Source organism: Calidris pugnax, unplaced genomic scaffold (assembly GCF_001431845.1).
Source record: "Calidris pugnax isolate Ruff unplaced genomic scaffold, ASM143184v1 scaffold38, whole genome shotgun sequence".
Taxonomy (NCBI): Eukaryota; Metazoa; Chordata; class Aves; order Charadriiformes; family Scolopacidae; genus Calidris; species Calidris pugnax.
The window spans coordinates 7431810-7456089 of record NW_015090995.1 but is presented as its reverse complement, the minus strand read 5'-3'; the positions used below and the strand labels follow the sequence as shown (position 1 = coordinate 7456089).

The 24280-nt window shown below is 37.2% G+C and overlaps 1 protein-coding gene across 3 annotated transcripts in view; it reads right to left on the bottom strand.

Moving 5' to 3' along the window:
- Window positions 1-627: 627 nt before the first annotated feature.
- The window catches only part of MTM1 (myotubularin 1), a 47018-nt gene continuing 23365 nt past the window's right edge, over window positions 628-24280 (bottom strand). For 2 of the 3 annotated variants that reach the window (XM_014955171.1, XM_014955173.1), the window contains 9 exons: window positions 24081-24230; window positions 22114-22302; window positions 18280-18465; window positions 16735-16941; window positions 13350-13442; window positions 12295-12408; window positions 11503-11679; window positions 6670-9123; window positions 628-1356 (listed from right to left, as the gene is read on the bottom strand). In XM_014955171.1, the coding sequence (XP_014810657.1) occupies window positions 8956-9123; window positions 11503-11679; window positions 12295-12408; window positions 13350-13442; window positions 16735-16941; window positions 18280-18465; window positions 22114-22302; window positions 24081-24230 (1284 nt within the window). In that variant the 3' untranslated portion in view covers window positions 628-1356; window positions 6670-8955. The remainder of the gene's footprint in view (window positions 1357-6669; window positions 9124-11502; window positions 11680-12294; window positions 12409-13349; window positions 13443-16734; window positions 16942-18279; window positions 18466-22113; window positions 22303-24080; window positions 24231-24280) is intronic. The other variant, XM_014955172.1, reaches the window with a different exon arrangement.

Below are 24280 nucleotides of genomic sequence, written 5' to 3'. Positions count from 1 at the left end.
CCAGGGAGGGGGGGGGGGAGGCCGCCCCCAGGCCAAGAACCGTGCTCGGCGGAGGCGCGGGCCGAGGGGCGCCCGCTACCGCCTCCCGGCCCCGCGGGGCGGGCAGGCCGCGCCCCCCCCCCCCCACCCGGGCCCCCTCTCCCCCCCCCCCCCCCTCCCCCGCCGTTGCCTCAACGGCCTTTCCCAGCGCCTCTCAGAGGGACCGTTGAAAGTGACCGTTGACCGTTGAAAGTGACCGTTGACCGTTAACGGCCGACCGCTGGGCGCGAGCGGTGCCCCGCGCCGCGTGCCCTTCACCTTCAGGCGGGCGCCGCGTGCCCTTCACCTCAGGCGGGCGCCGCGCGCCTCTCACCTCAGCCGGGAGCCGCCCGCGCTCCGCCCCCGCGCCGCCGCCGCTCGGCCGCCTCAGCCCGGCCCGCTGGGGCCCCGGCGGCGGCCGAGAGCTGTCACCTGGCGGCGGGGCTTACCCACAGGCCTCCGCGCCGCCGGGAGGGCGGGCAGCGGCCCCGCGCGGCGGGGGAAGGCCCGGCGGCCGGGGGCTGAGGGGAGAGCACAGCCCGGGGCCAGGCCCCTCAGGCCTCAGCCGTCAGGGAAACGTGCATTAAAACGTCTTCCAGAGGCAAAGCGTTTAAAACCGACATCTTTATTATATTTTTTTTCCCCTTCACACACGTACACGGCCGGGGGATGGTGAGCTCTCTCCCTCCACCCGCTTGACAGCGACACCCAGCTCCAGAGCGGGCCTGCGGTATCCAACACTGGTATTGTACAGGAGGGAATTTGGGGTCAGTTATAAAAAACTTTTTTTTTTTTCTTCCCCTCAAGCGTGACACTAAATGACTCTACAAGACAAAAAACCGAACTCAAGGCAGAGTTTACATCAAAAGGAGGTAGTACGCAAATCGTTCCTAGGGTATACCCATGACAGTGATGCTGGGGTGGATAAGGCATAAGCAAATAAAGCAGGCATTCAACAAATAAACTTTCTAAATAAGTAACTGAAGCCCAGCACAAAAACTGGGCTGTTTTCTGGGGTCCATGGAAGTAAGAACACAAAGAAAAAAAACAGCATTCCAAGATGGGTATTTCGTACTGGATATTGGGCATTTGTAGCTGTTGATGTTGACATCCCAGCCCTGCTTTTCCTCCCCTCCTGGAGAAGGCACTCACGGCCCCAAATGCTCCTTCACCACCTCAAAGACCTCCCCAGGTTTGCCCTTGGCTGTGAGGGCTGCAGCAGGGAACAGACGACACAGGGGCCCCTCCATGTGCCACCCACTGCCCAAGGACAGCCCAGATCACGCATTCAAGTGGAAAGGAGTAAAGTTTCCCGTTAACATTGATCAGTTTGTACACCTAACTTCACAACAACTTTAAAGTAGTCTTTTCCAGAAAGTATTAGATTAAAAACAACCTTATGTTTGCCCAATATTGCCGTGTAAAAATAGAATTAAAACAAGCAACTTATCTGTTGACTTGAATAAAAAATCCAAGCCTGCATGGAGCTATGTTAGAGAGCTTCACTTTGAACCAGTAATATGAAGAATGGCATATATGTAATGAACTAAGTGCAAAAAGATCCTTTCCATTATATTACACTGTCCCAAATGCAATAAGGTTATCATGTAGTGTTTACACAGTAAAAAATATTAGATTTTCTGAACTTCCCCACACTGCTCAGAGATGTCACCAATGCGTGCAATTCAAATACAGAAACTTTAAATATTCTAATAAAAATAGCTTTCTTTATAAACCACAAGTAAGTAGAAGGCAAATATACCAGAGTATGCATAGCTTTCAAAGTGTAAAGTACATCATATGAGCAATTGAGTATCCTTCTTCATTTATCTGATACATCTTATTTTTACCTTAGCAAGTCAAGATTTTGGGACAATGTTTTTATTTTGCAAACACATAGTGAAGAACATTGACGGGAGAATGAAATTTAGAGGACAAAAATAAGTCTTATAAATCATGTGTATTTAGAACACACATGCTGTATGCTCTGAGCTTCCCTGAAAAAAATAGTGCAATTCAGTGTATATACTGAATTAAAGCAAGAGGCGGTATACTTTTATTCCTTTGAAAAAATACTGTTCTAAAAATATTCAGATGTCCTCTAAACATTGACTTATTTTATGGAACTATAGCTTTAAATTTAGTTTTCATATGCAAAATATTTACACTTTATAAACCTGCAGAATTTCTAATAAACTATATTATATATACTTACATAAAACTTAATTTATATATAATCCTATTATATCTTGCAAATCAAAACTCACCACATATACAATAATTTACAATGACAGAAGCCTCAAGCATCAAAACATCTCCTTTAAAATAACAATTTTAGATAAAGTCCTCGACAGATTCTGAATTGCAGTATTTCCTGGATTGCCTGAATATCATTAAACTGCTGAGAATATGCAAAATTTGTATTAAATATCGAGTAGCAAGGTTTGTGCTGTCATAAGAAATACTTGCAACTGTTTAAAAAAAATATCTGAAAAGAAAAAATTAAAGGTTTACAATAAGCCTTTGAAATGAAGGCTTGAAACTGGAGTTCACCGGCAGATTCAATGTGAGCACACGCACTATATGCAAACCTTGTATGCTAAAGTCCCTTAAATACTTAAGAATAAATTTGTTGAACAAAAGTTAAATTAAATGGTAAGCTATAAATGTACAAGTTTTTAGCAGTATTTGTAACTGAAAAATTTTGCCTACTTTGGTATAAAAGCTCCTTTAAACAGGCACATATAGTTTTAGAAGACAAACACAAGTTTTAATACTATGGCTACTGCTGGATATTTAAGGAACGTCTCTGTGGGTCTGTTTTTAATTATATAAACCTTCTTTAAAACCCTTTTATTCTGTATTAATCCAAATAACCAATATTGCCAACAGTGATAATTTGTAATATACGTTAGTACTGAACAGTTAACCAAAATGGGACTTCTCAGAAGTTGTCATTTGTTGTTTTTTTTAAAAAACAAAAAAAACCCAAATTCCAATAAAAAAATAGATTTTTCTTTTATTTTGATATCTACTGAGCTATTTGAACTTTTTAATTAGAAGCATATCAGTGAAATCCCTTCTGTAGTTTTGTTCATTTTGAAAAAGCAAAATTTGGAATTCTCAGGTAACCAGAAAATTTCAACACCCCTCTGAAATCTTACAATAGAATATATTTTTTGTCTCATCAACTCCATAAATGTATTCCTAACAGGAATACACACATACCTCATTTTACACAGTGTGAATATTCCTATTACCATTAATGTGTTTATTCATGACATGAATTTCCTTAAAGGAACATGACCTACAGTGTAATAAATTAAAGCGCTCTTATGAAAACAATAAATCAATTTCATTTCAATTGTACCAGACTTTCAAAAATAACTCCTAAAGCCCTCCATAACTAGAAGTTGATTAATAATGTTCCCAGTCCACAGGTTCTGAAAGGCACATAATTGAAGAGTTGGTTTTGTTTGTTTTGAAGTCCTCCTCAAATGAAGACAGTCTAAAATAATTTGTTAGGACACTCTAATATAAGGCATTAAAATACTCCTCTTTATGCTATAGATCTATGTTAAGCACCACTTGCTATTACAGTATAGAAAGAAGCCAACGTGTTCTTCAAAAATGTGTTTGTACTTGGGACATCATTTGTGAGGGAGATGCCGATGAGGCTGATGAATTGGATATCTTAGAATTATTTGTGATCTGTAGTTCTTCAAGTCTCCTCATATAATCATCACGCAACGCAAGGAGCTCCATGTAACGCTGCTCCACTGGATTTGGCTGCTAGAAAGAGATCTCTGTTAGTCTTATCACTTCAGTCCAACTATTTCTACACAGTTAGGCTGCTGCAGTATTTGCGTTTTCCTGGCATTACTCAGTATTTGTAGTTTCCAACATCCGTTAACAAGTTGTAACTAAATAAAAACAAGTTGTAACTAAATAAAAATATTTATGTCTATAATGCAAGAGCCCTCTGCCTTTCTCATCCAAAGAAAATCTGTACACAAAACAGTTCTTCCTACCCCAATAAAATCAGCCAGCACTTCCTGGAGCATAGGGATTTTATTTTCTTACTCTGTAATATTGTGTGGAAGACAGGTGTGAACACCTTGTCCAGAGCTTTTCTCTTCTTGACTTATCAAAAGGTTTTAGATTCCAGGTCAGATGTCTCATTTTCCCTAAAAACAGCGTCTAGCCAGACTGACTATTTTAGCTACACCGATCAGATTAAGACAAAATCCATGTCTTCAGATTAAATAACTTTCCTTACTGAGGAAATTTACTTCAGTTTTTAATAGTAAATTTGCAGCTTTGTGTATATAAACAAATGAAATTAAATGCAAAACTTTAATAGTGAATTCTGTAAGATAACTTGAATATGTTTAAAGCCAACTGCCCCAGCTTTCAGGAGATTACTCACAGAAAGAGCATTTTAACTATTTCCATTTTAAGCTTAGTGTCCTTTTTCAGATAGAGTAATGAAACACATGGAAAAGAAGCATTACAAATGTTCAAGGCAGATACAAAGCCTAAAGTTATCTTCAGCTGTGGAGAAGTTGCTGCTGTTTCACAGTTAAGTGCCGGTAATTAAAAGCTATTAGCAGTGCAGTTTCAGGAGCAAATGTAAACGCCTCACCAGTTCAAAACCAGCAGAACCAGCACTCTTATGTGCAGCACTCACTATGCACCCCAGATGAGGCCAGCCATGAGTGTTGAGGCAGCTGTGGAAGTTGGATCAATGACTGAGTGTAGTTACTAAGATGATTAGAGACGCAGGGCTAATGATGTTGCTAGGGCTAGTGACAGACCAGACTCTTCATTAGACTGAAGTCTGATGCGGAACGTGCTTCTAAGTAATGGCACTAAGAAAAGTCATCAAAAACTGGTTCGGCCACACATGCGCTATTCAGTTGTGTAAATCAAGACAAAGCGTAAATTTCACGTGCAGCAAAAAAAATGTGTTGCATTTTGTATATAGAACTGGTGAAAATGAGTGACGAGCAGCAGCAGCAGAGAAGATTATCACATAGGTTTGCATTTCTAATAAGAAACTCCTGCCAAAAACCTTTCCTGAATAATGGCAAAGCGCATTTTTAAGTAGATTTACAGCTAATTTGCATGCCCTATAATCCTTCACTTTCTAAAATAAATCTTTGGGTTCGGCTTTTGCAAAATGCCCTCATCTTTCACAGCAAGCAACAAAAGCTTTAAAACTAGAACTTCAAATTAAAACTGGCAACATACTTGTACAAAAATACAGCAAACCGTCTGGCTTTCTTGCAGCCTCTAAAGCGTTGTAAATAAAACAGGAGATCAGCTGCAGGAAAGGAAGTGCATTGCTTGAAAGCTCCTGTTTCATTCCAGGAGCTGGACTGTGAAGATTGCCTCTGTCAAAGAAATGGCTCCTCTAGCTTCTCCCACTCAAAACTCCACAACTTGTTACGAAGGACAAATAAATCACTGTACGCTATCTTTACATGCGACACTGCTGAGATTTCTAGAAAGATTGTAACAAGCATTGAGTGTCCACATATTAAACATTAAAAGCACAGAACTGAACTATGGGTAATTTGATAAAAAGCTTTTCTGGGCTTCCAATCTGATCCACTTGTGTAATTTTCACTAACAGCTTTCATCCAACAGTTACACAGTGTAAACAATGTTGGGTCAAAATTACATAAAAATAAAATCTTACCACAAGCCATCAATACAGATAGCAGTTTTGAAAGAGAAAGGGCTGAAGGGGTCATCTTAATTTGTAAAAGACTTCATACACTCTCTCAGAAAAAGAAGAAAGACTAAGCACATGCAACTAAGCATGTTTGTGATGCTAATGCCCTAACTCTTCAGGGATCACTAAGCCCTATTTCTAAGCGTTGCCATTCATCCTTTAGTAGCATCAAATGCCCTTAAAAAATGCTCCCCCAGCCCCGTCCTTTAGTAGCATCAAATGCCCTTAAAAAAAATTGCTCCCACAGCCCCTTCCCTAAGAAAAGGGGCTGGAAAGAGCTAGAGGATGATTTGATACTAAGCAGCGAAATAAGCTCAGTGTTCTGAGAAGAGTTGAGTGATTAAAAAAAAAAAATAGAAAAGGGGCTGGAAAGAGCTAGAGGATGAGAGCTGAGTGAGTTAAAAAAAAAAACAAACCACCACCTGAATAATCATTTTCACCTTTTTTTCCTCCATCTTTACAAATATAATATTAAAACTCTGAACAGATTACAGACACTATTCTACGAGTCCGTTATGTTCCTCCATCTTTACAAATATAATATTAAAAATCTGAACAGATTACAGACACTATTCTACAAGTCAGTTATGACACAAAATCCTATTTCTGAAATCTAAAAGTATTTTGTAATTATAGAGCATTTACTTACTTGTTGCCGAATTCTTGGGTTCCACCTGATGTAGTAATTGACCCACAGCTCTAAGTGCCGCATACTGGCTACTGGATAGAGTGCTCGATTTAGCTCTTTAGTATAAAAAGGATTGGTGTATTTAGATTTTTCACTGTTTATCAAAGACCATAACGATAGTGTCTTCTCAGTCACTTTCTAAAACGAAATTGAAATAAGAGCAGTGAATATCTGCACAAAATGAAGAAATCCATTAAAGCCATGGTTACATCAGTTTGTACACCTAACTTCACAACAACTTTAAAGTAGTCTTTTCCAGAAAGTATTAGATTAAAAACAACCTTATGTTTGCCCAATATTGCCGTGTAAAAATAGAATTAAAACAAGCAACTTATCTGTTGACTTGAATAAAAAATCCAAGCCTGCATGGAGCTATGTTAGAGAGCTTCACTTTGAACCAGTAATATGAAGAATGGCATATATGTAATGAACTAAGTGCAAAAAGATCCTTTCCATTATATTACACTGTCCCAAATGCAATAAGGTTATCATGTAGTGTTTACACAGTAAAAAATATTAGATTTTCTGAACTTCCCCACACTGCTCAGAGATGTCACCAATGCGTGCAATTCAAATACAGAAACTTTAAATATTCTAATAAAAATAGCTTTCTTTATAAACCACAAGTAAGTAGAAGGCAAATATACCAGAGTATGCATAGCTTTCAAAGTGTAAAGTACATCATATGAGCAATTGAGTATCCTTCTTCATTTATCTGATACATCTTATTTTTACCTTAGCAAGTCAAGATTTTGGGACAATGTTTTTATTTTGCAAACACATAGTGAAGAACATTGACGGGAGAATGAAATTTAGAGGACAAAAATAAGTCTTATAAATCATGTGTATTTAGAACACACATGCTGTATGCTCTGAGCTTCCCTGAAAAAAATAGTGCAATTCAGTGTATATACTGAATTAAAGCAAGAGGCGGTATACTTTTATTCCTTTGAAAAAATACTGTTCTAAAAATATTCAGATGTCCTCTAAACATTGACTTATTTTATGGAACTATAGCTTTAAATTTAGTTTTCATATGCAAAATATTTACACTTTATAAACCTGCAGAATTTCTAATAAACTATATTATATATACTTACATAAAACTTAATTTATATATAATCCTATTATATCTTGCAAATCAAAACTCACCACATATACAATAATTTACAATGACAGAAGCCTCAAGCATCAAAACATCTCCTTTAAAATAACAATTTTAGATAAAGTCCTCGACAGATTCTGAATTGCAGTATTTCCTGGATTGCCTGAATATCATTAAACTGCTGAGAATATGCAAAATTTGTATTAAATATCGAGTAGCAAGGTTTGTGCTGTCATAAGAAATACTTGCAACTGTTTAAAAAAAATATCTGAAAAGAAAAAATTAAAGGTTTACAATAAGCCTTTGAAATGAAGGCTTGAAACTGGAGTTCACCGGCAGATTCAATGTGAGCACACGCACTATATGCAAACCTTGTATGCTAAAGTCCCTTAAATACTTAAGAATAAATTTGTTGAACAAAAGTTAAATTAAATGGTAAGCTATAAATGTACAAGTTTTTAGCAGTATTTGTAACTGAAAAATTTTGCCTACTTTGGTATAAAAGCTCCTTTAAACAGGCACATATAGTTTTAGAAGACAAACACAAGTTTTAATACTATGGCTACTGCTGGATATTTAAGGAACGTCTCTGTGGGTCTGTTTTTAATTATATAAACCTTCTTTAAAACCCTTTTATTCTGTATTAATCCAAATAACCAATATTGCCAACAGTGATAATTTGTAATATACGTTAGTACTGAACAGTTAACCAAAATGGGACTTCTCAGAAGTTGTCATTTGTTGTTTTTTTTAAAAAACAAAAAAAACCCAAATTCCAATAAAAAAATAGATTTTTCTTTTATTTTGATATCTACTGAGCTATTTGAACTTTTTAATTAGAAGCATATCAGTGAAATCCCTTCTGTAGTTTTGTTCATTTTGAAAAAGCAAAATTTGGAATTCTCAGGTAACCAGAAAATTTCAACACCCCTCTGAAATCTTACAATAGAATATATTTTTTGTCTCATCAACTCCATAAATGTATTCCTAACAGGAATACACACATACCTCATTTTACACAGTGTGAATATTCCTATTACCATTAATGTGTTTATTCATGACATGAATTTCCTTAAAGGAACATGACCTACAGTGTAATAAATTAAAGCGCTCTTATGAAAACAATAAATCAATTTCATTTCAATTGTACCAGACTTTCAAAAATAACTCCTAAAGCCCTCCATAACTAGAAGTTGATTAATAATGTTCCCAGTCCACAGGTTCTGAAAGGCACATAATTGAAGAGTTGGTTTTGTTTGTTTTGAAGTCCTCCTCAAATGAAGACAGTCTAAAATAATTTGTTAGGACACTCTAATATAAGGCATTAAAATACTCCTCTTTATGCTATAGATCTATGTTAAGCACCACTTGCTATTACAGTATAGAAAGAAGCCAACGTGTTCTTCAAAAATGTGTTTGTACTTGGGACATCATTTGTGAGGGAGATGCTGATGAGGCTGATGAATTGGATATCTTAGAATTATTTGTGATCTGTAGTTCTTCAAGTCTCCTCATATAATCATCACGCAACGCAAGGAGCTCCATGTAACGCTGCTCCACTGGATTTGGCTGCTAGAAAGAGATCTATGTTAGTCTTATCACTTCAGTCCAACTATTTCTACACAGTTAGGCTGCTGCAGTATTTGCGTTTTCCTGGCATTACTCAGTATTTGTAGTTTCCAACATCCGTTAACAAGTTGTAACTAAATAAAAACAAGTTGTAACTAAATAAAAATATTTATGTCTATAATGCAAGAGCCCTCTGCCTTTCTCATCCAAAGAAAATCTGTACACAAAACAGTTCTTCCTACCCCAATAAAATCAGCCAGCACTTCCTGGAGCATAGGGATTTTATTTTCTTACTCTGTAATATTGTGTGGAAGACAGGTGTGAACACCTTGTCCAGAGCTTTTCTCTTCTTGACTTATCAAAAGGTTTTAGATTCCAGGTCAGATGTCTCATTTTCCCTAAAAACAGCGTCTAGCCAGACTGACTATTTTAGCTACACCGATCAGATTAAGACAAAATCCATGTCTTCAGATTAAATAACTTTCCTTACTGAGGAAATTTACTTCAGTTTTTAATAGTAAATTTGCAGCTTTGTGTATATAAACAAATGAAATTAAATGCAAAACTTTAATAGTGAATTCTGTAAGATAACTTGAATATGTTTAAAGCCAACTGCCCCAGCTTTCAGGAGATTACTCACAGAAAGAGCATTTTAACTATTTCCATTTTAAGCTTAGTGTCCTTTTTCAGATAGAGTAATGAAACACATGGAAAAGAAGCATTACAAATGTTCAAGGCAGATACAAAGCCTAAAGTTATCTTCAGCTGTGGAGAAGTTGCTGCTATTTCACAGTTAAGTGCCGGTAATTAAAAGCTATTAGCAGTGCAGTTTCAGGAGCAAATGTAAACGCCTCACCAGTTCAAAACCAGCAGAACCAGCACTCTTATGTGCAGCACTCACTATGCACCCCAGATGAGGCCAGCCATGAGTGTTGAGGCAGCTGTGGAAGTTGGATCAATGACTGAGTGTAGTTACTAAGATGATTAGAGACGCAGGGCTAATGATGTTGCTAGGGCTAGTGACAGACCAGACTCTTCATTAGACTGAAGTCTGATGCGGAACGTGCTTCTAAGTAATGGCACTAAGAAAAGTCATCAAAAACTGGTTCGGCCACACATGCGCTATTCAGTTGTGTAAATCAAGACAAAGCGTAAATTTCACGTGCAGCAAAAAAAATGTGTTGCATTTTGTATATAGAACTGGTGAAAATGAGTGACGAGCAGCAGCAGCAGAGAAGATTATCACATAGGTTTGCATTTCTAATAAGAAACTCCTGCCAAAAACCTTTCCTGAATAATGGCAAAGCGCATTTTTAAGTAGATTTACAGCTAATTTGCATGCCCTATAATCCTTCACTTTCTAAAATAAATCTTTGGGTTCGGCTTTTGCAAAATGCCCTCATCTTTCACAGCAAGCAACAAAAGCTTTAAAACTAGAACTTCAAATTAAAACTGGCAACATACTTGTACAAAAATACAGCAAACCGTCTGGCTTTCTTGCAGCCTCTAAAGCGTTGTAAATAAAACAGGAGATCAGCTGCAGGAAAGGAAGTGCATTGCTTGAAAGCTCCTGTTTCATTCCAGGAGCTGGACTGTGAAGATTGCCTCTGTCAAAGAAATGGCTCCTCTAGCTTCTCCCACTCAAAACTCCACAACTTGTTACGAAGGACAAATAAATCACTGTACGCTATCTTTACATGCGACACTGCTGAGATTTCTAGAAAGATTGTAACAAGCATTGAGTGTCCACATATTAAACATTAAAAGCACAGAACTGAACTATGGGTAATTTGATAAAAAGCTTTTCTGGGCTTCCAATCTGATCCACTTGTGTAATTTTCACTAACAGCTTTCATCCAACAGTTACACAGTGTAAACAATGTTGGGTCAAAATTACATAAAAATAAAATCTTACCACAAGCCATCAATACAGATAGCAGTTTTGAAAGAGAAAGGGCTGAAGGGGTCATCTTAATTTGTAAAAGACTTCATACACTCTCTCAGAAAAAGAAGAAAGACTAAGCACATGCAACTAAGCATGTTTGTGATGCTAATGCCCTAACTCTTCAGGGATCACTAAGCCCTATTTCTAAGCGTTGCCATTCATCCTTTAGTAGCATCAAATGCCCTTAAAAAAAATTGCTCCCACAGCCCCTTCCCTAAGAAAAGGGGCTGGAAAGAGCTAGAGGATGAGAGCTGAGTGAGTTAAAAAAAAAAACAAACCACCACCTGAATAATCATTTTCACCTTTTTTTCCTCCATCTTTACAAATATAATATTAAAACTCTGAACAGATTACAGACACTATTCTACGAGTCCGTTATGACAAAATCCTATTTCTGAAATCTAAAAGTATTTTGTAATTATAGAGCATTTACTTACTTGTTGCCGAATTCTTGGGTTCCACCTGATGTAGTAATTGACCCACAGCTCTAAGTGCCGCATACTGGCTACTGGATAGAGTGCTCGATTTAGCTCTTTAGTATAAAAAGGATTGGTGTATTTAGATTTTTCACTGTTTATCAAAGACCATAACGATAGTGTCTTCTCAGTCACTTTCTAAAACGAAATTGAAATAAGAGCAGTGAATATCTGCACAAAATGAAGAAATCCATTAAAGCCATGGTTACACTCTAAAATTAATACACTTCTGATTTACTTAGAAGCACACTAAGTTACTGTATTAGAAATATTCCAAAGCCAGTGCTTGACAAGTATTTTAATGACTGCATAGTCGTTAAGCTACCGAACCCGAGGAATTTACCATGCAACTATTCTACAAGAACAAAGTCAGTTCAAAAACAGTCACACAGGGAATATAACCAAATACAATACAAACAAAACTTTTTGTAGTATCTGCACAAAATGAAGAAATCCATTAAAGAAGCCACGGTTAAACTCTAAAATTAATACACTTCTGATTTACTTAGAAGCACACTAAGTTACTGTATTAGAAATATTCCAAAGCCAGTGCTTGACAAGTATTTTAATGACTGCATAGTCGTTAAGCTACCGAACCCGAGGAATTTACCATGCAACTATTCTACCACAAGAACAAAGCCAGTTCAAAAACAGTCACACAAGGAATATAACCAAATACAATACAACCAAAACTTTTTGTAATCATCAAGAGTCAAGACAGCAATACAATTAAAAATCAGTGCTTTGACTAACCTCTTTTTCTCTAAGAGCCTCACTGTTGTATAAGAAAGTACCAAACCGGCAACTGTACAAGTGATCCAGGATTGTAATCAAGAACTGCTCATTGAATTCAAAGGCTGTAGGAAACTAATAACAGAAAAGACAAATTTGTTCTTTACATCATAAATGCAGGGAGAGATGCACATGCCCTGTTACGAGGCTAAAGGCAGCATTTCAAAGCCTGATTATCTCTACAAGTAATTTTTAAGATAATAATTTCATGTACTTTATAGCAGAGTACAGTCACTCAAAAGAACTGTCCTTAAAATGTTCTAACCACCTTTAATTTCTGAAAAGAAAGAAACTACAGAATGATTACAGTTACATTTTTACTAGCAAGACAGAGTAAGATATCCATAGTGCACTTTATAGTGCAGTACCACACACAAAAAGAAGATTTTAGTCCCTAATCCTCGACCCTAAACAAGTTACATTTTTACTAGCAAGACAGAGTAAGATATCCATAGTGCACTTTATAGTGCAGTACCACACAAAAAAAGAAGGGTTTAGTCCCTAATCCTCGACCCTATACGGACTAAGTTTGCTGCTTTATTTCATTACTTATTGAAAACACGTTTAAAATCACAGCATTCAACAGCTCCCAGGTTTCCTTTTCAAGCTTTTGACAAAACAACATTTGTCCCTGTAGTTAAGGGACAGCTTCACAAAAATGGTGAAATGAACCAACAGAGCCTATGAAGCTATTTGAATGCAATTCCTGTAAAAGCGTTCTGCCAGGTCACATCTCTCAGGATGCTTCTGAGAAGCCCATACCCAAGGCACACCAGCCTCACATGTACAGCCTGTGCCATATCAAGCAGTATAACCACAGCCTGCAGACCACTTTTTGAAATAGGGTAGAGAGAGGTATTGTGTAAAAGTAAATACGCTCTTTTTGACTAAAAAAATCAGAGGGATATGCTGTCCTCTTCAAATATATATTTATTTTTTTTTTTTAAATAAAGATCTAGGTTTTTAATTCAGTAATCTCTTAACAAAGTTGTCTTCTGAAGAATGATATAACATACCTGTTTAGACATCTGCCACACACAATCAATAAACTGGAGAAAGATGGGTGATCTGTCTGCATCAGCGTGATTTTTATCTCCGTGGCCTATTCTCTGAAATGAAGCAATACAGCCCCCTGTTACCCAAAACAGGCTATCTTATGGCCAACAGACATTGTGTCACATTTTGCACTAGAATATTAGTGCTTCCGTAACGGAGCAAACTGTTCTTATGTTTTCAAGATCAATTATTTCATCAAGGAGGAGAGATCAGATATACAGAAATACACTGCAAAGGTGTTCCAGAGATGTCTGAGAAAAATTCCAAAGTGATAACTGGCCCTGTTATAAAAACTGGCTAGTTACTGGACAAGCAGAACTGTTAAAGCATCCATTACTTTGCAAATAATCAAGACATATCTTGAAATATATTTACGTAATAAGTTTGTCAAAAGCCAAGTTATATGCTTTGTCTTCCTTTGTAATTTAAGCCACTGGAGCGAGTTAGATCAAGCTACCCATACAGATTCCTCTCTTCCCCCTCCACACCTGAACCTGAAGGTTCACCCTGAGGTAGACAGTGAACAGTAGCAAGCTTAAAGAAATGTTCATGTTCTTGCCAGAAAATTAATGAACATTTTTTAAATTTGGGTGAGCTGCTTATTCTGAGGAGTCCAAAGTAACAATCAAAGGAATTATCCACACAGACAAAAAGTAAGTTTGGTAAAAGCTGTCTCCTTCCTTTTCACATGTGATAGCTGAGAACAGGTAAGAGATTTGGGGAAAAGAGATTCTATTAACTTTGTAATTCTGCTTGAATATACTTGCCTGGAGGAGACACGAAGAGCATGTGTGTTGAACTAAGATGTTGTTTATCTGCCTGTAAGATAGCAGGCTTAATGTCTTAAACACGTGAAAAAATGATAAAACCAGTACACTACTCTCTACAATGATCTGCAAGATAGTTTAAAATAATAGAATTGAACAGCAGGAAACAGAGGGAGATGAGGGATTGTAGCTGAACTCAGTCAACAGTAGTAAATGACTAGAAAAGCACTATAGGGAAGACAAACAAATTGTACCCCTTGCTTTCCAGTTTTTGTGGTTTTAAAATATGTGACATGTCCAGTAAGGAGCGAAAATCCTTCCACTTTCACTATGGTTAGCAGGTTAAGGATGTCTGAGTATCTTCCATCTATAATTGTGTCTCATGTTTCTTATAGTAGAATACATTATTAGAATGCCATTCCACATAGTGCACTATCCAGATGATAAAATAGCTTGCTAACTTCACTGTACGTAGAAAAGTTGGGGCAGGGAGCTCCTTTTTAACAAGGAAACTGATTATATTGACATATAAATTATGATGACAGAAAATATGGAGAGGAACTATTAAGTAGTCTACTATGTAGTTATTTGTTATTAAAACATCCGAATTGCAACCTGGTAACGTCCAAACACGCAGCTTGCTCTAACCCAGATCATGTAAGAGACACCCTGCTCTTCTCCAACTCCCCACTCGTGGGAAGGGATAATAACAACCATTTCAGAGATGAGGTTCAGGAAATGCTAACTGCACTCAAGTGCCTCTTCCCCACTATTCAAACTCACAGTTCTATCAAATAATTACCAAACTAAAACAGAGTGATCAAAATACTTTCTGCTTTTATTATCAGTTTTTATTCTACAGAACATTCCAGAAAAGGACTATCTTCACTATAAGGTAAACAACCTTATCAAAATATGCGGTACTTGCAGAAAATAGCAGATGGCTAAAGGAGAGTGGCTTCAACTGCTTGCAAAGATTATTACTTGAGTGAGCACGCTGGGAAAATAAAATAGTAGTTTAAGCAAGAGCAAGCTATTTAAATCACCCTTATTGCTGTGACATTGTCAGAGATGGACTCAGTGGACTGAGTGAGTCACCTGGAAGGGGTGTAAAAGTCCTGCCTCACTAATAGGAGAAAAACATTATCTGTTGAGAGAGAACAAACTCCTTTGGTTACTCCAAAACGAATGGTTTAATAAAAAGAATCATAGATTATTCAAATTTATTCATAATGGTGAAAGACATACAGATCTCTCTCTTTAAGCTTTGTGTTAAACCACAACATATGCGCCAGGCTACAAGTCTCCTAGTGACACAATCTAATTTTATCTGCATCATGACTATAATGGTGTTTTTTTAAATACAAGAATAAAAAGGCAAGCCAGTGTTTTTCTGTGGCTGTACCAAGACAGAAAACTTCAAAGGTTTATAAAACACATCACTACTAGAAGACTACAGGTAAGTACACAAACAACTACAGTAGATATCATTCACAACTATCAAAATGCAAATCTCCTAAACCTCAAAGCACCTTTAGAATATCAGATCAAAGGCTGCCGCAGCCTACAAGCACACTGAAAGGGTGAAGTGACTCATGCTGAGTAGCTCTATGTGAATTTCCAAATGACTGAGACACTCTGGCAAAATGGGCATGAAATGCACACACAGGTATACTCTTCCATTTCTTGATTTTTCCAGATTGCCTATTTTCCCAATTTTAGCAATATTAGGTAATACCTTTAGAATATTCCACTAGGGACAGATTGCACAAATAGCTTCTACTGAAGGAAGTGGAAGCTTCTTACTGTGAATTACAAGGTTCGGTGTCAACAAGTAACACTATAAACTTATGTTCTATAATTACGTATCCCAACATATTCTCCCTGGAAACCTATTCTGCTTCTCCAGGTTCCTCATATGGATTTCCTGGTTAAATGATTAGCTGCCAAATTTAAGAGAAGCTTCAGAAAGACTGAAAAGCTTCCTAAAACAAACACCCTTGGCTTTGCATTATATACAGGTAGAATATTAAGGACTTGCTATAGACAATTTCTACTTAACCTTTTATGCATCCAGAAGACAAGAGAACTAGAGCCAGCACTACCAGTGACAAATTTAAAACATTTGGGAAGAAGCATTCAAAACATCACTTCAAAGACATTGGCCAGACTCATACATCTGCCTCTCATGGTATTCAAAACAGTCCAAAGGGAGGGTGAGGGAGAAGCCTCACGTCCCAACCTTATCTGATCATCTTCTGAAAAGTTTGGGAGGACATTATTTTTCTGCCTTCCCATTTTCTTTGCACAGCAACTACAGTAACCCTAGCAATTCCACATTTTAAAAAGCATTTAAAGAACAAGATATGAGTTCTCAGAGAAGAATAGCAAAAAAACATTAACCAAACAGGTCCAAACCCAAAAGCTCTGCTCAGATTTACCTAGAAATGTTGTTTTAAATCAGAATTCCAAAATAATGAAAAGAATTCTCAAACCTGACACAATGAGTCATTTAATATTAAAAGCTTTTTAGAATGTTAACATTGCACGGTCGTTGCAATTATCTCCTAATTCTTACCGATGCAAATTTGTGTCCAAAGCTTATCCACTCTTTTTGCACCAGAACTTCAAAGCCTTCAATTGTCCTGTAGTAGCTGTCGAGCATGAGCATGGCCAGTGACGTTAGCTGTGCTGTGCGGTCCCAGCCGTCGCTGCAGTGAACCACCACCGAGCTCCTTCCCGAGGACACCTTGTCTGCCACCTGAATAGCTCCTGTCAAGACAAGCTTGCAAAGAGGGACAGACAAGGCAGAAGATTAGTGTTATCATTCTCACCAAAAAAAAAAAAAAAAAAAAAAATTGATTTCTTTGTATCTACACGGTATCTAAATTGATACTGTTTCCATTAAAAGACCTAAAGAGCATTGAGTTAATTGGAAAAGAATTTTCTAGGAGATCAAGTAAATTTCTTGTATAAAAATAGAGAAACAGATTGGTTCCCTAATCCCTTAGTAAGATCTAATTCATCTCACAGTAAATTCTTAAAAAATAGGGCAGAAAATAGTAACCTTGATAAACCGAAGAACATAAGCAGCTTTTTTAAAGAAAGAGAGGATTTACCATAGGAAATACTCTCTAAAAATTCTATATTTAATTTGGCTCTTTTCTTTGAACTGAATTACTAAAATATCTCAGTTGTTGGAAAAAGGAACTGGTACCCTTCAAATATGCTTATTTTCCAAATATTAATTTAAATTGAAATTTTTATTAAATAGGATTCATTACATAATATGCTAAATACTTTTGCACAGCTATACTTAAGGCAAAAGGTTCAAAGGTCAACTAATAAGAACACTGGTGAATTACCAGTTTAAATATTTTATTTGTGCTACAAGATGAAAATTACAAAAGTTTACAAATAAATTTACAAGATTTACAAAATCGTATTTCACAAAATAAAAATCACATACATACTGACAACTGAAGTAATAACTGTCATTGTGAAAGATTAGTAATCTGTAGTCCTATATTGCTAGAAACCAAAATAAATCAGTTCTCACACATGTGAAGACAATCAAACACTGCATTCCTCTATTAAAGACTGACAAATAAGTTTACAAGATTTACAAAATCGTATTTCACAAAATAAAAATCACATACATACTGACAATTGAAATAATTACTAATCTTTCACAGTGACAGTTATCTGTAGTCCTATATTGCTAGAAACCAAAATAAATCAGTTCTCACACATGTGAAGACAATCAAACATTGCATTCCCCTATTAAAGACTTCACAGTGACAGTTATCTGTAGTCCTATATTGCTAGAAACCAAAATAAATCAGTTCTCACACATGTGAAGACAATCAAACATTGCATTCCCCTATTAAAGACTCATTTGACTTGAGGCAGACAATAAACAATGAATTTCACCTACTGCTGCTTAGTAATGTTATAACATACTCTAAGACTAGTTTGCAAAAAGCCAAGACGCAGTGATGCTGTTTTTGTAGTCCAGGTAGATTTATATGTTCCATATCAGGACTATCTCAAAGTCTAGCAGAGAAAGCAAGTCTGATACGACAGATTTGGACAGATGTTATTTCAAACAGCAAAAAGTTACCTTTATATGTTCTAACCAATGGGTTGATTCCAGACTTGACAACCAGTGTGACTCTTCCACATTAGGATAAACAATGTCCTTCAACTTCTTCAAAGATTCCCGCATGACATGAATATTATGAATGTCCAAGAAGAAAAGTTCTGCATTGGGATATGCATCTTCACCTTCATATCCTCCCCCAGTTGCCTACAAACAAGAGATCTAAAATTAACTTCACAGTCATATATACACTATTATAGCATCTTTTCACCAGAGCAAGAAGGGACTGAATTTTATTTATACATTATTTTGCAGTTGGGCAATATAGAATTTCAGTTGCTTGTTTAAAACATCAGCCTCAGACACAAGCTTTGAAGAGGTAAAAGCTGGAGAATAATACTCAGGGGCTTTCCTTTGTCCAGAAGGACAAAGTATATTAAGTATAGCATATGGCCAGAAAGACATTCAAGCTGCTCCAGCCAGCCTAGTTCCTTTCAAAACCTCAGGAGAGTAACCGTGTAAGGGAAAATTAATTATTTTACATTAACACTTAAAGATTGTTTGTACTGTTGGGCCTGGAGACCTTTGAATAGGATTGAACTAGCCAGGTAAGGGACGGTGGGCAGCGTCACATCAGTCAGGACTCAGACTGCTTTGAGAATAAAACATTTGTACCTTCCCCATTACTTTTGAGATTCATGATGGAAATAGCTTTTCCTAGACCAACTGATATTACAATGCCAATATTTTTTTCTTCATTTATGTTCACTTTTCCCACCAAAGATTAAACAAACTTATGATTCTGAATACAAAAGAAATCTACTTACTTTCCAGACAGATTATAAAGGTCAAATTAAAATGTAGAGTACATCACACAAACCAGCAATTACTCATAACATACTAGATCACCACTTCCGGGGAATAAAATTGCTCATCTACTTGTTTCTGTACCAACTAGAACAAAATTCAGTCAAAAGGAGTTGTCTGTTTCTTTACACCACTAATTTAAAAGAAAGCTAATCTTTGTATCAGTGCAAACTTGCTACCAAAAAAATAATTAAATCTTTCTTATGTTTAAACTGTCTAGCTATTTACTACTAAAATTTGAACTTATATTTAAATAGATAAAAATTATAAGATGTTTGACCAAGTAAAATTAAATTCAGTTCAGTTAAGAATAAGCTACGTTTTGTTTAAGAATTAAGTTCAAGAACCTTAGATTCTGCGTCTAGGAAAATTACTTGTAACATTAAAGTTTACTTTGAAGTAATTTTTCTAACATTAAATTTTATCGCTGGAGCCTAAACATGTATTTAAATTGTTAAGAAATAAAAGAGCCACATAAGTATAAAGTCTGTTCTACTGCTGCTTTCTCTAAACATTTGATCACCACCACAGCAGAGGATGTGCCTGCTCACAAATGGAAGCGGAAAACCACACGTATTTTAGGACACAGTACTGCTGAGGAGGTTTTCCAAAGATAGCTGCAAAATCACAGCATTTCCTGCAGACAGCAAAAACATGCCATGCCATGAATTGTGATAAATAAATTTTGCTTTAATAAGCCATTACAGCCACCAACACAACAGACAACACCCTGAAGCAGGGTGTAGCCTTTCCTTGTCAGTACCACTCGCATTTCTGAACAGCGGCACAGTATCTCTATTCTATGCTCTCCGACCCCTTCCTCAGATGTGGGGGTACCCTCAGAGCTGCCAGGCTCTGTGCTAAACGAAGTGATGATTTTATTTTTCTCCTTCCTTCGAGTATCATGCAGTCCTGGTGAGGAATGATTGCAATTTTAGCATCAGGGCTGCTGCAACTCCTACTGACTGTGTGGTCTTGACCTGTGTACAAAGAACACTGGAATGCACGAGTAGCATAGCCCAGTATTTTGCTGATACTAATCTTCACAGCTGTTCAAGAAAAAAAAAATTTCAGTGCTGATCAACACTGGCTCTGTATGTCACTGTCCCTCAGACCCAGAAACGCACCCTGTTGCTTTTGCTGCTATGATTATTTCGTATTTAGACACACCAGGAGTTAATTAAAACACATGGGTGAAATACACAGACCACTTAAAAAAAGCTGAAAACTGCGCTTCAAACTTCAATAAGTATGTGTGCATAAAGTTTGACCATAACACATCTTTGAAACAAACAGCAAAAATTTGAGTTTGTTCCAAGAACTGGGGAATAAGTTAAGTTAATGTAAGAACTGGCATTCCTTCCACAAGGCAAACAAAAGGATTACATTTTTTGTTCAGCCATAAAAATTCAGTGCACAGAGAATAACGCAATTTGTAGAGTAAAATGCAAGCAATTGAGGCAGACCCTCAAAATACGAACCATCAGATTAAAACCCAGCCAAACATCCCCTAGGATAGTGTGTCTGAGGGAATATATGTTATACACAGAAAAGCACCTTATTTCTTGCTTAAATAAACTACTTTCTCTGTTACAGAGGACTGTAAAGGTACAGATGCGTGTGTTTAAGTTACATAAAGCAAAACATTAACATTATTCTCCCTCTTGAATTCTAAAGCAACTTAAGGTTTGTTACATATAAACCTCCTAGAGGCAAAGAAGTTTTAACATTTCATATTCCTTTCAGCACAAACATTGAAGAGGTCTCATTCCACTAATTTAGTGTTCATTTTGTGCCAAAAAACTTTCAGAAGCTACAATTCCTTCTCGCCCAGACAAGCACGCTTACTGTTTCACTATGATCTCAAACCCTCTTGAGCTCCTATCTCTCGTGCTCTTTGCTGTGCGGACACACAACTTCATTCCTGAGAAAGAGCAAAGAGCACGTCCATTTCTGCTTGATGTTCAGTGGGTAAGGGACTACCCAAGACATGGAGGGAGGGAAGTTGGTACATTCTCATATGAAGAAAGAGTTAAACTTGTGTCCTTCACTGCCTCTCCCTACCCAGGCTTTTCATACAAACATGGAGCACATCCAGCCTGCTGTGCTGTGTGCCAAACATGACACTGACACACCGTGACTGGTATTATCGGAGTATGCCTCAACGATCTGGTCCTCACCAGATTTGAGGGGGGAACAGGGGAAATCAAGGCACAGGGACATGTTTTCTTCTTGAAAGGATGGACCATATGATCTTTCCAGGTCCCTTCCAAACTGGGCTGTTCTGTGATTCTGATCCTTTTAGGCTTTCATCGCAGAAGAAACGGTCACTCTGTCAGATGGAAACACTACTTCTGTTACTGCACTTACCAACTACAGGCACCTAGGGAAGAATAGGTGCCTGGGTATCCAAAATCCTACCCATGCTGCTCTTCAAAGTGCAAACCCCCAAATGAACTTCTTCATCACTTCCTCTTTATTTACTGGATGCCTGGACAGGTCTGAAGCGGTTCATGTAATGGTTTGGAAGAACCAAAGGATGCCTGTCAGCGGGCTTGGCTGTAGGTGCACAGCCTTTCCAGGACAGAATTTTCCCAGAGGACATGAAGCAGAGCTGTGGCTTGCACAGAGGTGGCATGTCATTGCAACAGAGGACGTGCTCTACAGCTCTGCCTACATCTACCCCAGAGTGCAGTCATATCTGATTTCAGTCCCATGCTAAGATCTGCGCTTGGCTGGTAACAGACAGAGTAAAGCATGTCTGGAAATCCACATGTGGTCCTGAAATCCTGCTTTTGACCTGCTTCAGGCACTCATGTCATTTCATGGCCTTGAGCCTCAGTATTTGGTTATGTAAAAATATATTTTATTAGTAAATTAATCTACATTAAGACTACTACTGTTCCCAAAAACCTCCTCACAGAAGACTTCAAGCTGAGTCTCCTCCCCATCCGCCTCCACCCGTAAGACTATTAAGCTTCTGTTTACCTTGTTTGCAACTGCATTGACATTGGGCCTAGCATCATAGATGGTCAGTTTTGAGATTTGCCCGTTAGCCTCCCTGATGATATCAAGATATCTTTCATCATCTTTGTTCCTCTTGCCACTCATTCCAACAAGGGGTTGACTGCAGCGCATAATAACAGCTTGAGTCTCTGGATGAATCCATGACAGAACCTAATCACATGTCAAGAACATATTACAAGAAATACATTTTATTAAAAAACATAATTTAAATATTATAGTTACATTCTTTAAAAAAGATAATATGAAAATTAACACTTTTTATCATATTTCTTCAAAAGATGATCTCAACTGCTTCACTTTAGTCTCAAAAAATTTAATAATAATAATCTTTATAAGAGTTCATTCTTTTACATATTTAACTCTAATTGAAATTATACTCTACCTGTATAACCCAGTGTATTTTAGTATTTTTCTACACCTCTTAGGTTGCACAGATAATTCTGAAAAGCAAACTGGAAACAAGCATAGAGATGCCTGCTGAAACTAAGAAACAATTCAGAAGAATGAACTCATTACAGAAACGGTGACTAAGATGCTCCGATTCTACAAGAACAACTTTTCCTTTTTTTTGAATAAAGAAAGAAAGTTGAACCTTTCTACAGTACATTCCCCCTTCCAATCTTTAAAGTACATTTTGTTCCTCAGCCCTCTTTACAGAGGAGGCACTGGAGCAGAGTGCACGCTGCCTTTGTTGTTGTTCTGAGCCACGGGGGACTCACCACAAACAAGAGACAGTGAGCTGCCTTGGGAACAGGCTACAGCACAAGAGATTAAAGATAAACATCCCAAGAAGCAGGTAAAAACTCCAACCTCATCGTTGAAAAATATTTAGAAATAGTATTTTCATCCAGTCTGGAACTTATGGGTTACAGATTTAAAAAAAGAAATCCTCAGAAAGTATTCACTCCTGAAATCCAACCCTTAGTTTTAGATGTAGAAACAAGAGCTGTCAGTGTGTGTGCGGGTGAGTGTGATGGGTTATTTCCTGACAAGACTGAAGTTACTATTACAAGGAAATGACTCTCACTGCACAGGCACACAAAAGCCCTGTCATGAATTTTGAGATGACAAAGATACAGCTATGTTATAAGAACTATATGCACACACTACAGATTTGACATATATATTTTAGACACATTATATATTATACATATACATATGTGTGTGTACATATAGTAAATTTATAATTATAGACCTAGCCTATCAGTAAATACTAATAAATACTTATCATACTGAGTTTTGCATCTGTTTGAAATTAACTGAGATTCAAGTGTTCTGATACTAAGAATCTAGCACTTCTCCTGAGTTTGCCGAATTGAAATATTAGTTAAAACAGATCATATTGTGACAGAAATTACTATTTTCTGTAGTGCTGAAAAGAGTCGATACACAAAAATTCTCTTACCTCAAAGAATTTTCGTTACAGAAATAGAGCCAAAAAGTCAAATGGGTTTATCTTAAATTGCACAACCCAATTGAAAGGACTAAAAAACCCAAGAATTCACTACAGAGTCTTATTTTAGGGCTGACTATTGAAACATTTTTAAATGCCATGCGGTTTACTTACACGAGGATAACATTTGCTATCACTTTTTATGTGCATCCAACAATAGTCAAACAAACTAGTACAGATGGCAGTCTAAGGCTCGTACTTCATTAAGAAAAGGGAATCTGCAACGCTGGCAGTTGTTACTAGAAAACGCAAGTTAAAACCAAAGTTGGAATGGGTGATTGTTGTGGGGGAAAAACGGAAATGTGGCTTGGCGAAGACGCTAGTTTCTAGCAGTAAAAACCACCAGCCAATCAAAACTATTTTGCTGTAACCATTTCCAAAAAAAGCATCCTCTGTGTCATATTCAGCAAAAAGTTGTTTGGATGCGTACTTAAAAGTAGCTACACTATAAGGTAACTTTCATCACAATACTCACCGGGATTCTATTTCGGGACCTAAAGGCAGCAACTTTCTTGAGATCATCATCTGTTGCATTATATGGCACTACTAGGAGTGATGGATACGTGTCACACAGTCCATAATGTTCATTAATAAAAGTCACTCGCCACCGTTCATTAGGCAGTCCCTAAAATGTAACACAAAGTTTTTTCACTGTATTTTTGGCTGTACAAATAG